Source organism: Delphinapterus leucas, chromosome 12, assembly GCF_059928025.1.
Source record: "Delphinapterus leucas isolate spDelLeu-1000000601 "Yukka" chromosome 12, BTC_Dleu_Yukka2, whole genome shotgun sequence".
Taxonomy (NCBI): domain Eukaryota; kingdom Metazoa; phylum Chordata; class Mammalia; order Artiodactyla; family Monodontidae; genus Delphinapterus; species Delphinapterus leucas.
Genome location: NC_143140.1, coordinates 71,196,333 through 71,209,012, shown reverse-complemented (window position 1 = coordinate 71,209,012; position 12,680 = coordinate 71,196,333). Strand labels below are relative to the sequence as shown.

Below are 12,680 nucleotides of genomic sequence, written 5' to 3'. Positions count from 1 at the left end.
AAAGAACTGGCAAATTTGACAATAAAACAAAAGAAGCTATAATCTATTAATTTAAGGAAGATAATTTTCTTGATTTACCAGATATAGTTCACTGGTGATATTAATAATGCAAATAACATGATTGGTGCAATTTATTAAATGCTTTCTATTTTCCAGAACCAATCTCTTCTCATACATTATTTCATTTGATATATAATATATATCAATGTATCAATATATATATATATATATTAATTTGATATATATCAGATGCCCCACTTTATTTTACCAGTGAGGAAAGTAACTTGAAAATGTTAAGTAATTTGCCCAAAGTTATACAGCTAGAAATTGGCAAAGGTCTTTTGGGCCCAAACTCCAGGCTTTTTGCACTCTGCCACACTGTACTTGCTTCTAATGTTGGGAAAAGATCCCAATCTATCATGTTCCTAACAGATCCTCTATTTTCATTCATCCTTCTGATTGGCCTCACTGAAGTGTTATTGAATTTGGGGTGACAAATTATAGTAACTACGACCTTTAACATATTCTGGCTATTTGGTTTTTTCTCTACTTATCTGTAACTAAAGTTCATTCTCTCTCTATAGTTAAGATGTCCTTTACTGTTAGCAACAGGAGGATGGATCACCTGTTTGACTGGTTACCAGTGCAAGACTGGATACAAGATTAGCATAAAATGACCTTGAAAAGTACCTTCCATGTCTAAGATAATGTGATGTTTCTTTTTAAAGTAAACATTAAATACTTGATGTAAAACATTTAACAGTACTGAAGGGTATAAACGATATGAACAACAACCCTGCTTCTCCCAAGCCCCAATGAGGCCCCTCCCAAAAAGACCCACTTCCTTCTGTGTATTATGTGGAAATACAATCACAAATGAGATCATATGACATACATTATACTGCAACTAGGTGTTTTCTAAAAAATATACCTTAGACATCTCTTGATACTGGCACTTATAGATCTGCCTCATTCTTTTTTAACAACTGTGCATATGCCACTGCATGACTTATTGTGATTTATTTAATTAATGCTTTATTGGTAGACACTGATATTTTTTCAATTATGAAAAAGGATGAAATGATGAAATAACACTTCTGTAAGAATATCTGTGGGATATGTTCCTAAAAGCAGAATAAACACATATATTAAGTTTGATAGATGTAGCCAAAATATCTTCCAAAGACGGGACGGGCCCGAGTCCCAGACCATCACAGAGCACTGGACGGCCTACCTGAGACTCAATGTAGGGGGAAGTTAATGAATCTTTCTTTCTTAAGTAATCAGTTGAGTTTCCTACTCTATGCATACAAACCTAATCCTAACTGGTAGAGGCGAGATTTTCTACCTGTATTTTACCTTCTATTTTCCACAAAGATACTGAGATAAATCTGCATTATCACGTTTTGGGGTGTTTAAATCATGGGGCCACAACCTGAAGCTGGCAACATACTTGCCTTCTGGTTCCGTATTCACAAAGTCAGAGCTTCTTCCAGAGACTATGGTCCATTTCTGGAAGGTGATGGGAGGAGGAAGCAATGAGGAAGAGAAGGGAGATGCCCTGGCTGGGCAGGGGATGGAGGTCTGTGGCTCTCTGCTACCTGGCAGCACCTGGAGGGTTGGCAGGACCCCGGAGGAGGACACAGGATGTGCAGGGGCGCCCCCAGCCTTGCCAGAACATTCCAGGCCCCACCCTGGCAGGGAGGTAGAGAAATCATGGGACCTCCCAGAAAGGCTGTGAAGTGGGACAACGGGGGCACATTGGTGACGTGAGAGGTGAGGGGCCTCCCTATCCAGATCCCACATAAGCTCCCACTTCTAGTTTTACCCTGGCATGGGGACCTGAGGGCTAGCAAAGATCAAATGTCTGGCCAGTTAGGCAGGCTGGAGGTCTGGAGGCAGATTTGTTTTAATTTAAATAAATAGATATTTCTTGCACAACTGAGATTCATACTAGCTCTACTACCTTTTACGGAATTTGGTACTTCATAAATATCAGGTTGCTTGCAATTAGCCTCACACTTAGTCACAGTCAGTCTCAAGATCCTCACCAAACACCAACAGTCTAAGGAACAGCAATCCCAAAGCCACGTGCCCGTGCCCCTGTCAATGGCTGGGGGAGGTTGGCTCTTGCTTTCTGGTCCCCAAGGAGCACCTTACCCAGATGCCACTTTGTTCTATGCAGGATCAGACGCATTGCAGCAGCCATCACAGCTCACATCCAATACCATCTTTATAAAACCCATGTTTGTCGGAAGGTTTTCAAACTTCCCCACCAGAAGAAACTTTAATTGCTTTCGAAGAAAAAGCTCCCCTGAATCATGTGGAATTCAGGAGGCTCATTTCAACTGTAAGTTAGCTGTTGGAGGACAGGAGCCCCTGAGAAATACCAAGTGAGGTTGACCTTAGCCAGGAGGGCAGACCCTGCTAACAAATCAGGGACAAATGCTCGATGGAAGTTTTGGGGAAAATAAGGTTTGAAGCATTTGACACAGAAGTTAATAATGAGTAAAATATCTGGGTTATGACTCCGGGAGACTCCCTTCTCCCCTTCTCCTATTTTGGCTTTCATAACTTTCTCTTGGGTGAACAAAGGAAATCTGCCATCCCCTTGCCTCACAGGTACAGATGTTTCTCTTTCACTCATCTTTCATCTTGGAGGTGACATGTGCAAGGGAAGGAGAGCTCTGCCTAAGGCCAGACGTGGACCCAGCATCCAGTCGCTTCGGCTGACCCACCGCGACAGTCAGTGTGAGCCACTAAACCACTAAACCATAGTGGTAACTGAAGAGAATCAGCTTATTGGCAGCAGGACCACAGAGTGGCGGGTCTGTAATTCAGATACAGAGACCAACTCCTAACTGGTAAAAGCGCTGTGGAGGTCACCAGAATCAAAAAGACAAATGCCTAACAATTTGGTTAGAGACAATCACCATAAACTGCATTTGGAAACAACCGAAAGATTTTGAAGTCTCTTTTCAATGTATTGATTTCTACATGTAAAAATTAGTGTCACAGCATGTTGGGTTTGACGGGACATTTTATAGACCTCTTAAAGTTGAGCAGTTTGCAACATTCATGGGGCCGCATTCTGGTCACATAAAACATTCACGAAAGTGTTGTTGTGCACGTGCTACAAATAAGTATTGATTTGAAAGACACGAAAACACAAATGTGAGGCTGTGCTTCAAATTTTGTAAAAAGACTTTGCTAGGATTATGTTTCCTAATTCTCATAGGAAATAAGGCAGGCCCTTTGGAAGTCATTGTTTACCACTGTGACAACTCATTTGATCTGGAATTACTAGGAGATGTTGTTTGTAAACATGAATTTATCTGAGAGCTGAATCTTACATACTTAAACGCTGAAACTTCTGCAGCCGAGTTATTTTGTATGGATAATTTTAACTTTAAATAGAAGGGCCTAAATATAATTTTACCATTTCTTGATGACTCAAGGCCATCATTACTGCAACCAGGGGCAGTGCTGTGATCTGATACACAGCTGTTTTGGGGGATCACTGATGGGTGCCAGACTCTCCGCCTTGGCACCAGGGACATCAAGCTGGTCAGAGCAGGCTGCCAAGCTCCTCCCCGCAAGAATGCTTCCAGCTGGGAAGAGGCACAGGGTTAGAGGCCCTGCCAAACTCCTTCCAACTCAGGCTTTACCCTTGATTCTCTCAGCACATGAACTATTCATAGCTTTAGGAACCAAAAAGCAAGTTCATCAATCTACAGTCAATAAATATGTATTGAGGATAAACCATGCATATCTTGCACCCTTAGGACATAGCACAGTGAAGTTTCTCTAAAAATGTTGACTGAAGAAGCATTTGTGTGTGCACGTGTGTGTGTGAGAGAGAGAGAGAGAGAAAGAGAGAGGGAGGGAAAGAGAGAAACAAAAAAGACATACACAAAACACATACACTGGGAATGTTCAATAAAAGAATGTAAAATCTAATGATGGTGGCATAAAAGATATTAAGATATTAAGATATTAAAAGATATTAGGGAGAAATATAATTTTTTTTTTTTTTATGGTACGCGTGCCTCTCACTGTTGTGGCCTCTCCCGTTGCGGAGCACAGGCTCCGGACGCGCAGGCCCAGCGGCCATGGCTCACAGGCCCAGCCGCTCCGCGGCATGTGGGATCTTCCCGGACCAGGGCACGGACCCGTGTCCCCTGCATCGGCAGGCGGACTCTCAACCACTGCGCCACCAGGGAAGCCCTAATTTTTAAGAAGAGTATTTATATATTTTTCTAGTTTTTCAATGAAACATGATTTTTTGGTGTGTGTGTATATTCCTTCACACAAATCAAATATCCAAACTCTATTTTTATATCTAATTCCAAAAAGAAAAATATTGAGAAAAAATGTTGGGTAGCCTTAAAAATCGGTATTTTCATGCCTTAAAAAGAATCACAGTGCAGTCAGGAAAGTTGAGAAATTATATGCATCTCTTCTAACCACTAGGTAGGTCAGAGAGTTACTGAGCAGCCCAGGATTAGAAGTGCCATATCTCTGCTGGTGCTTGCTGCTACAGTACTGGATCATTCTCACATCAAAAAATGTTCTTCCTTAAATACACCTGGATCAAAGTGTTTTTCTTGTCCTTTTGACAAAGGACAATCTGATCAGCTTCTTAAAGATACCTAAGCTCCCTTTTAACAACACAGCAGTCCTTTCTACCAAGTTCCAGGAACTGGGCTAGAATTTTTTTTGTATTTGTGTGTGATGTTATTTGTTAGAAGATCAAAAATGGGGTAGACAAATGTAGGAAGCATCACGACAAACACACGTTCAAGGCTCAGTGGTGGAAGAGCAAGCGGTGATCTTGGCTTTTGACGGTTCCATGCTGGTCCTCAGGGTCAGTCCTTTCTAGTCCTGAGCACAGGCCCAGGGAGGTCCATGCACCTCAATATCCTGTGGTCAAGAGACCCCTGAATTTCAGGGGAAGGCACAGTTGATCACCCTGGGGTCAGGCAATCAATTATTCCTGCCATAAATTTTTTGCACCCATTAATTGCTTTCTTTCTGTAGCACTGTGAGATAACAGAAAATATATACATTGGTCTCCGCCCCCAGTTCCTGGCACAGAGCTCCTAAGACCCTTGTGGTTTCCTAAGTGATAAGAACACTGGGAGCATCCCTCGTCCTCATATGTGTCTTCGATCTCATCCGTGACCCAGGGCTCCTAAAACTCTTGTAAATTCCTAAGCAATAAAGAACACGAAGAGCATCTTTTGCTTTAATGAGGCGACTCTGGGTGGGCTCCTGGATGACTCCTCAATGGGAGTAAAGAATTTTGGGTTCCACCCCCATCACCCCATCGTCAAGAAAGGGGAGAGGGGCTGAAAATGGAGCTAATAATTGATCATGCCTGCATGAGGAAGCCTCCATAAAATCCCAATAGTAGGGGGTTTGGGAAGATTCCAGGTTGCTGGACACATCCACTCCGGGAGGGTGACACACCCCAACTCCACGGGGACAGAAGCTCCTATGCTCAGTGCCCTCCCAGACCTCACCCTACGTAGATCTTCATCTGGCCGTTCATCTGTATCCTTTATCATATCCTTCTGTAAACTGGTAAACAAAAGTGAGTGTTTCCCTGAGTTCTGTGAGCTATTCTAGCAAATTAAGCAAGCCTAAGGAGGGGGTCATGGGAACCTCCGGTTTACAGCCAGTCCATCAGAAGCACAGGTAACTTGTGTTACCTGGGCTTGCAGCTGGTGTCTGTAGCGGGGGTAGCAGGTAGGTAGCGTCAGAACTGAGTTAAACTGTAGGACACCCAGCTGGTGTCAGAGGCTTGCTTGTTGTTTTGGGGGAAAACTTCCACACCTTTGATGACCAGAAGCATCAGAAGTACAGTGTTCTGTGTGACCCATAAAAGAAGGAAGAAACACAATAGGAAAGAACTGGGGTTTTCCCTACATAGAAAGGAAAAAGCTGGGTTCTCCCTTTATGAGTACCTTTCAAGAAAACAATCTTTAAATTAATTATTCCGTGTGAAATGCTGCTACCCTGTATTCTTTATCTCCTTCCTCCACCAAAATCCTAGGTGACGATCTTCTACCCTTCAATAAAACTAGTATAACTCTCTGGTATACTTTGGCCAAGATGCCAACGGCACTCCTGTTTAAATTACAGTCTGGGTCACAATGTTGACATTTGACAGACAGGAAGGATCTGAGATTGGAGAATGTGATGTTGCCATAGTATACTGGAGTATCACACACACACACCGTTTGACGTTCAGGGGAATTCAGAATATATTGGGAGGACAGCCTGCATCTGCTCCAAGACCTCATTTGAAATAATTTACACGTCAATAAACCAAGTGTGCAGTGCTCTATGATTCTTAGACATCAAGGCGTAGAAGCATAAGAAGAATTCAGTGTTTTGAGAGTGACAGATTGTCATTTTGTTTCAGTCAGTAGCAGCTTTCTAGAATGCAGTTACCTCTTACCCTTCACTCCGCACCATACAAATTTATCAACCTCACAGTGTATTCCAGCCATCGACGGCTGTGCACTTCAAACAAACCACCAACGGTAAGTTAACATTCCTTTGCTCTCTCTAAATATAAGAAACCCAAAGATTCATTAAGATGCTCTGAGCACTTCAAACTTCACGCATGCTGGTAACTGCCCCTTAAGCAAAATGTTCTGAATAGTCTTGTTGACTATGTAGCAAAAAATGATTCACAAACCTGAGCAGAAGGTAGAGGCAAAGTTCTGGAGGGCCGAGTCCACCTCTTCCACGCTGGGCAGGGCCAGGAGGCGCGGCAGGAGGCTCTCCAGGGACTGCACGAACAGCCGGGCGCTGTGTTGATCGGCTTCCTGGTTCTTCAGTAGTTTGAGAGACAGAGCCGCAGTCCGCAGGGACCTGTGGCCCAGGCAGTCCCGAGGGGTCTGCTCCCCATCAACTAGAGAACAGTTGTCGGACCCGATGTCCGACACGTCAGACCTCCCCGAGTCCTTTTCTGCTGCCATCGAGTACTGATCACAGGAATCAAATTCCGTCCTAGAGAGGTCTTGGTCATCTATGCTGAAATTGCTCTCACTGTATCTGGATCCGTAGGACCTCATCCTGCAGTCAACGGACAGGAAGTTAGTTATATCGGGGTAGGCAACCATGTGGCTCCTTTGAACCACATCTGGCTGGTCCACGGCTTCTGGTTCTGACACTTTACTCAGAGTCTCCTTGCCCTCCTGGACGGCTGGCGACTTGAGGCCATTCTTGTGGTTTTCGGAGTGGTCCTCGGGTGTGGTCTGACCCAACTCTCCCTCCAAAGTGGTTTGACCCGTGTCCGTGGTAACGCTGATGCTGATGTCAGGGCTCCGCTCGTTCCCCGGCTCCCAGGGCGTGTGTTCCGAGGACAGGACTCGCCGCTGCCAGCGGAAGTCAGCCTCATTGATCTCCATGGAGTCTCGGCTCGACTCGGCCCCGTCCTTCAGCTCCTCCAGGCGCAGAAGCAGCAGCTGGACCTGACTTTCGCTCAAGCCCTTGCCCTGGCTGAGCTCTTCTAAGGCCCCAAGCAAGGTGCAGACACAGGACACGGCAGCATAGCAGGCTTCGATGCCACCCTTGATGCACGCCTCAGTCACGCCATCCATGATGCTGAAAGCGTTCAAAGGAGAAGACGGCATCAATACACGAAACATAGAAAAATGCTCCAAAATGAATAAGAATTGTTAGACTGGTGAACAGTCTAATATTCAAAACAGATACTGTAATTTACTTGAAATCTGGGCAAAAAAATAAAATGAACAGTAAGTGAAACAAACATGGTCAGGCTGGAAAGTGGCCCACCTTGAATCACACTCTCAGTTGGCTGGTTTATTTGAGTACAAATAAAGATTGTGGATGGGAATTTATAATCTTCACAAGGACAGGCACAGAATCATCTCACTTTTGTATTATGTTCAGTTTTCCAAAGAGAAAACATTTATAATGGCTATAGGATAATATGGACCTTCCTCTATCAAAGAACTATATTTCTGAAGAGATGCATGTGACTACAACTATTACAAATCAGATAATATTCCATTTCCTAGAGGGGCTATATGTAAAGGAATCATATAGCTACAGTATTGTAAATCAAAAAGGATTTCCCTAAAATAACCCCAATGAAGAATTTTTGGACATTTCATCTGGTACACTTTTTCTTGAAGTCAATGAAAATATGGAAAGTTATACGATTATAAAAAATTGAGGTAAGACTTCTCCTATGGCCTGCAGGTACATTATTAGTCCCATTTCATATAATATAGATTCAAACAATTTCAGGGATTTGGAAACAACGTTAAGAATATTCAGAGAAGCAGTCTTCACCAATCAATACAGACCCCCAAATGAGAATGTATCTTACAGTTTGAGAAGATCCAGATGAGACTTTCGTTTTGAAATTGATCTTTTTTTGGATTCGGGTTCAGTGGAGCTGGGTCCTGCCAAATCACAGAGACGCTGCGGGCTCCCAAGTAGCTTTAAGAATAAGGAAAAAAGAATAACAGAAAAGTGAATATCATAAAAAAGCAAAAGAACCGTGAGATCAAATAAGCATGTACATTCTCTATTGCACGATACAGTCTAAGGAGAAACACAACTATTTGGAATTCAAATCTTAATAAATCTGACCTAGGTGTTCTTGACTTGGAATGCACATTGGGTTCCTGGCTCCCCAGTTCAGGACTGGCTTAGATAAAGAGTATCCCCTGAGGGATTGTTTCAAAATTTTTTATAGCACAGAACCAAAAAGCACCTGCATCTATGCTTTTCAGTAAGCCTGGCCTGTAATTTAACTTCCTGATCCTCTCCCTGTCTTATTTTGCTATCAAATTGGCTAGCTTCAAAAACTGGGTTGAGAAACCAGTTCCCTTTCTATTCCCTGGAAAAGTTCATGTATTATTAGAACTAACCCATTCTTTGAATGTTGGTATAACTTGTTTCTAAAGCTGTATGGGGCCACTAATTTTTTTTCCTTAATGGAAAAGATTTTAACTACTGACTCAATTTCTTTAAAGATGATAGGACTACTTAGGTCCTCAATTTCTCCTTGAACCAATTTTTTAAAGGTTGTGTTATTTCCTAGGGATTTATCTATTATATCTAAGTTTTCAAATTTACTGTCCTAAAGGTGCCTTACTATCTTCCTTAATTTCTTTAATATTTGCAATATCTATGGTTATATGCTTTTTTCCCCCATTCTTATTTCTATTTATTTGTTTTTACCTATTCTAGAATTTTCAATTGCTTTTGCCAGGAGTTCTTCGATTTCCTTAGTCTTTTCAGAGTCCTGGTGTTTTTCACTTTATTAATTCACTATATTACATTTGCTTTTTATCACATCAGTACTTACTGTTTTCATGCTTACTTTTCCTCCTTTCTACTTTTTTGAACTTAATCTGCTCTTCTTTTCCAAACTACCTAAGTTGGAGAATTAGAACATTAACTTTAGGCTTTCTGTTTTTTCATGTAAGTCATTGAAACTATAAATATCCTTCTATGCACTGTTTTGGCTGTATCTCACAAGTCTTCATGTATAGAATTTTCATAATTTTTCAGTCCACACTAATTTTTATTTCCATATGGTAGGCGTCTGTACAGAAAACTTCAATTTGAGACTAAGAAAGATTGATTAATTAAGTATATTGAAGCAGATATCCTACTGCTATGTCCATTATTTTCAAAGTGACTTATACTTGCAAGAAAATGTATATCAAGTAGAAAAAGTTACATGTTTTTCTCTTTCCATATTTCTTTCTTCTGCCAGAAATTGGGAACTTCTGCTCTCTTGGAGGCACAAAGATGAAGCTTCCACTTTTTTCCTTTGACATCAAAAAAGCAGTGATAATGCCAGAGGTCAAGGCAGTCTCTCTCTTTCTCTCCCCCTCTCTCCCTCTGCCTGCCTGCAGGCTGGCAGCCAAGTGAAGTGGCTACGCCTCTGGGCCTCTAGCTGTCCCATCTCTTGTTAGAAGGACAAGTGCATTTCAGGGCCACAGGAGTGGGAAATCTCACTTTCTCTTGGGATCCCATTACATTCCCTAATCCAACTTTACCAGTAATAAATTAGATGACATATTTTAATTCTCACATTGATCTTGTGTTTATTTTTCAGGTGCTTCAGAACCTGGAGCGAAAGGAGACTGAGTGGTTAGGCTTCTGGAGGACTCTCAATAAATACTTAAAGAAAAGCAAGACATGTTTAACCTCATCTTCTTCCGGTGGAAATGAGGAACGTGGTGTCAGGGGCTAGGGTGTCACCGGTCTGATAAAGACTAGGGCTTCCTTCTAAAGCCGAAACGTGGGAGAGAGAGAAAAGGAAGCAAGGTGTTCTTTTTGATGATGGAATGTTTTGTGGGGGAAAGTAGAAGCAAAAAAGAAAATGTACTTTGAAAAGCAAAATGTCCTGTATGCCTTTGATTAATAGGCACAGAGCACACGTGGTGGAGTGACGAATTAGAGAGAACAGGGAAATAATACACGGGCGTTCAAACTCCAAGAGGGTAAACAAACATCCTGGGCGCCCAGTGGTTTTCTCTGTGTGCATAAGCCCTGCACATTTTGGTTTCTAGGTTACCAACCTTCCCAAGCTATTGGTATTGCCACAGTAAGTGGAGGCAATGCTTCTGAGAACAACCTGGCCCACGTGAGTCTGCCACGCTCCGCGGGGCAGCACGGCCTGGATGTGATCCCCTGGTGTCAGTTCCAGCCTCGCCCTGCAAACTGACCTTGGGAAGCTAGCAAATCTATGAAAAGGGAAAACCACAACTAATTTCCTTTGCAGTACTAAAGAAGTTGTTATTGAAAGTACACTGAGAACTACACACCTTGTAGGCAAAGTATTTACTTAGCATTCAGCTATCTAGTGGCTCTACCGTGGGCAATAATCTCTCCAGTGCCTGTCAACTCTGAGGGGGAAAGAAGGGATGCTGCTGCTTCAAAACACCCTGTTGGCAGATATTCTGTCTTCGGGTTTCTCCGTCATTCAGTTAAAATGTACACTTATCCTCATTCAAGCACTGTAGTGTTAGGTACCAGGGGAACACACAAAAACAATGTATACAAAACTATATTTAGGGAGACAAGAAGCGTGTTCCACATTGTACTGTGAAGCAGTCAGTGTGATGAGACATATAATCAATTGCTAAATGGTGGGATGGGATTTACAGAAGAGCGAAATCAATGGCCTGAGGAAGCAGAGCCATAAAGAAAGAGGATTTTAACAGAGAGGCAGCTGTAATTAGAACATCTGGGTTTATGTTTTAGTCATACTGCTCACAAGGACTCTGGGCAAGTAAACCTCTCCTCATGTAGCCTCAGTTTCCCCATCTGGAAAATGGGCATAATATTATATCCCTAAAGGAGTTTGTAAATAAGCTAATATAAAGTGCCAGCAGTGTCTGCCTAGCTTATTGTGATCAACCATTTAACTGGGTGAAGTGGAAGTGTGGCCAATGGGCACAGAACAGGGGGAGCTAGAACAGAAGCAGGAAAGTAGAAATTGAACAAAGCAGGGTCAATTAGATGGAATGAGGGTCCATCCTGGGAAATGACGGGACGTGAGAATGATGCCAGATCTGGAAACTGGGCAGAGTATTTCAAGCTTGATGGGAGAGGCAATAGGCACCATTAAAGAGTGGAAAATTAACAGTGGCGATTTACAAACATGAAGTCCAGGAAAATAAAAGGAAGAAAAAAAGACAGGCAGGAGTCAAGGAAACCAGGTCGAAGGGTACACTGCTTCAGGCAGGAGGTGATGAGAACCAGCTGTTTTCAGCCTCTGTATGTTTTTCTCTTCCTCAGGGTAGCAATAAGTTTACCAGATGTTTATCACTTTAAAGACTCACAAAGTACTTATACAAACTTTACTGCATTTTGAACTGGCAATCTTTGGAATACTGCCACTATGTACAGATAATAAAATGGTTAAGTTCAGAGTTAAATGATTTAGCTAGTATAACCTAGCTGATAAGTGGCAGAGAGAGGATTCATACCTTGACTCAGACCCAGGTTCATTAAAGGGGTAGCTGAACCAGTGCTAGGAAAGGAGTCGCTAGAATCATCTACATTGTAATACGAAAATCAAGTCCAGTGAGAAATGTGTGTAGGGAAGACCACAGGCTTAGGGTCAGATGGAGATCTGCACTCTTTCTCTTTCTTTTGACCCTGGGCAAATCATTTGACCCCTTGAAGTCTTAGTTTCTTTGTGGAAGGGAAAACTTTCTTTTTGGGGTAATGTACAAGCTGAGTATGAAATCATTTTGAAATCCAATTCTGGCAAAAGTGAATAAACATATACATCTGTGGGGGCCTCTGGAGTTTGAAGAAAAAGCTACAAAGATAAAGTACACCAGCAATGGTATACTGATGCCCTATAATCAAAGTCTACATTTTTGTCAGCACTTAAAAAATTTATAAGAATCTATACACTGATTAGTAAGATGGCAGAGCAGAAGGACACGCTCTCACTCCCTCTTGTGACAACACTGGAATCACAACTAACTGGTGAACAATCATCGACAGGAAGACACTGGAACACACCAAAAATGATACCCCACATCCAAAGACAAAGGAGAAGCCACAGTGAGACAATAGGAGGCACACAAGCAATCACAATAAAATCAAATCCCATTAACTGCCCGGTGAGTGACTCACAAACTGGAGAACAATTATACCAC

General features: G+C 42.3%; 1 protein-coding gene across 3 annotated transcripts in view; it reads right to left on the bottom strand.

Moving 5' to 3' along the window:
• Positions 1–12,680, bottom strand: part of ARFGEF3 (ARFGEF family member 3) — a 188,386-nt gene that overhangs the window by 71,589 nt on the left and 104,117 nt on the right. For all 3 annotated transcript variants that reach the window (XM_022557697.3, XM_022557705.3, XM_089922040.1), the window contains 2 exons: positions 8,372–8,484; positions 6,710–7,620 (listed from right to left, as the gene is read on the bottom strand). In XM_022557697.3, the coding sequence (XP_022413405.1) occupies positions 6,710–7,620; positions 8,372–8,484 (1,024 nt within the window). The remainder of the gene's footprint in view (positions 1–6,709; positions 7,621–8,371; positions 8,485–12,680) is intronic.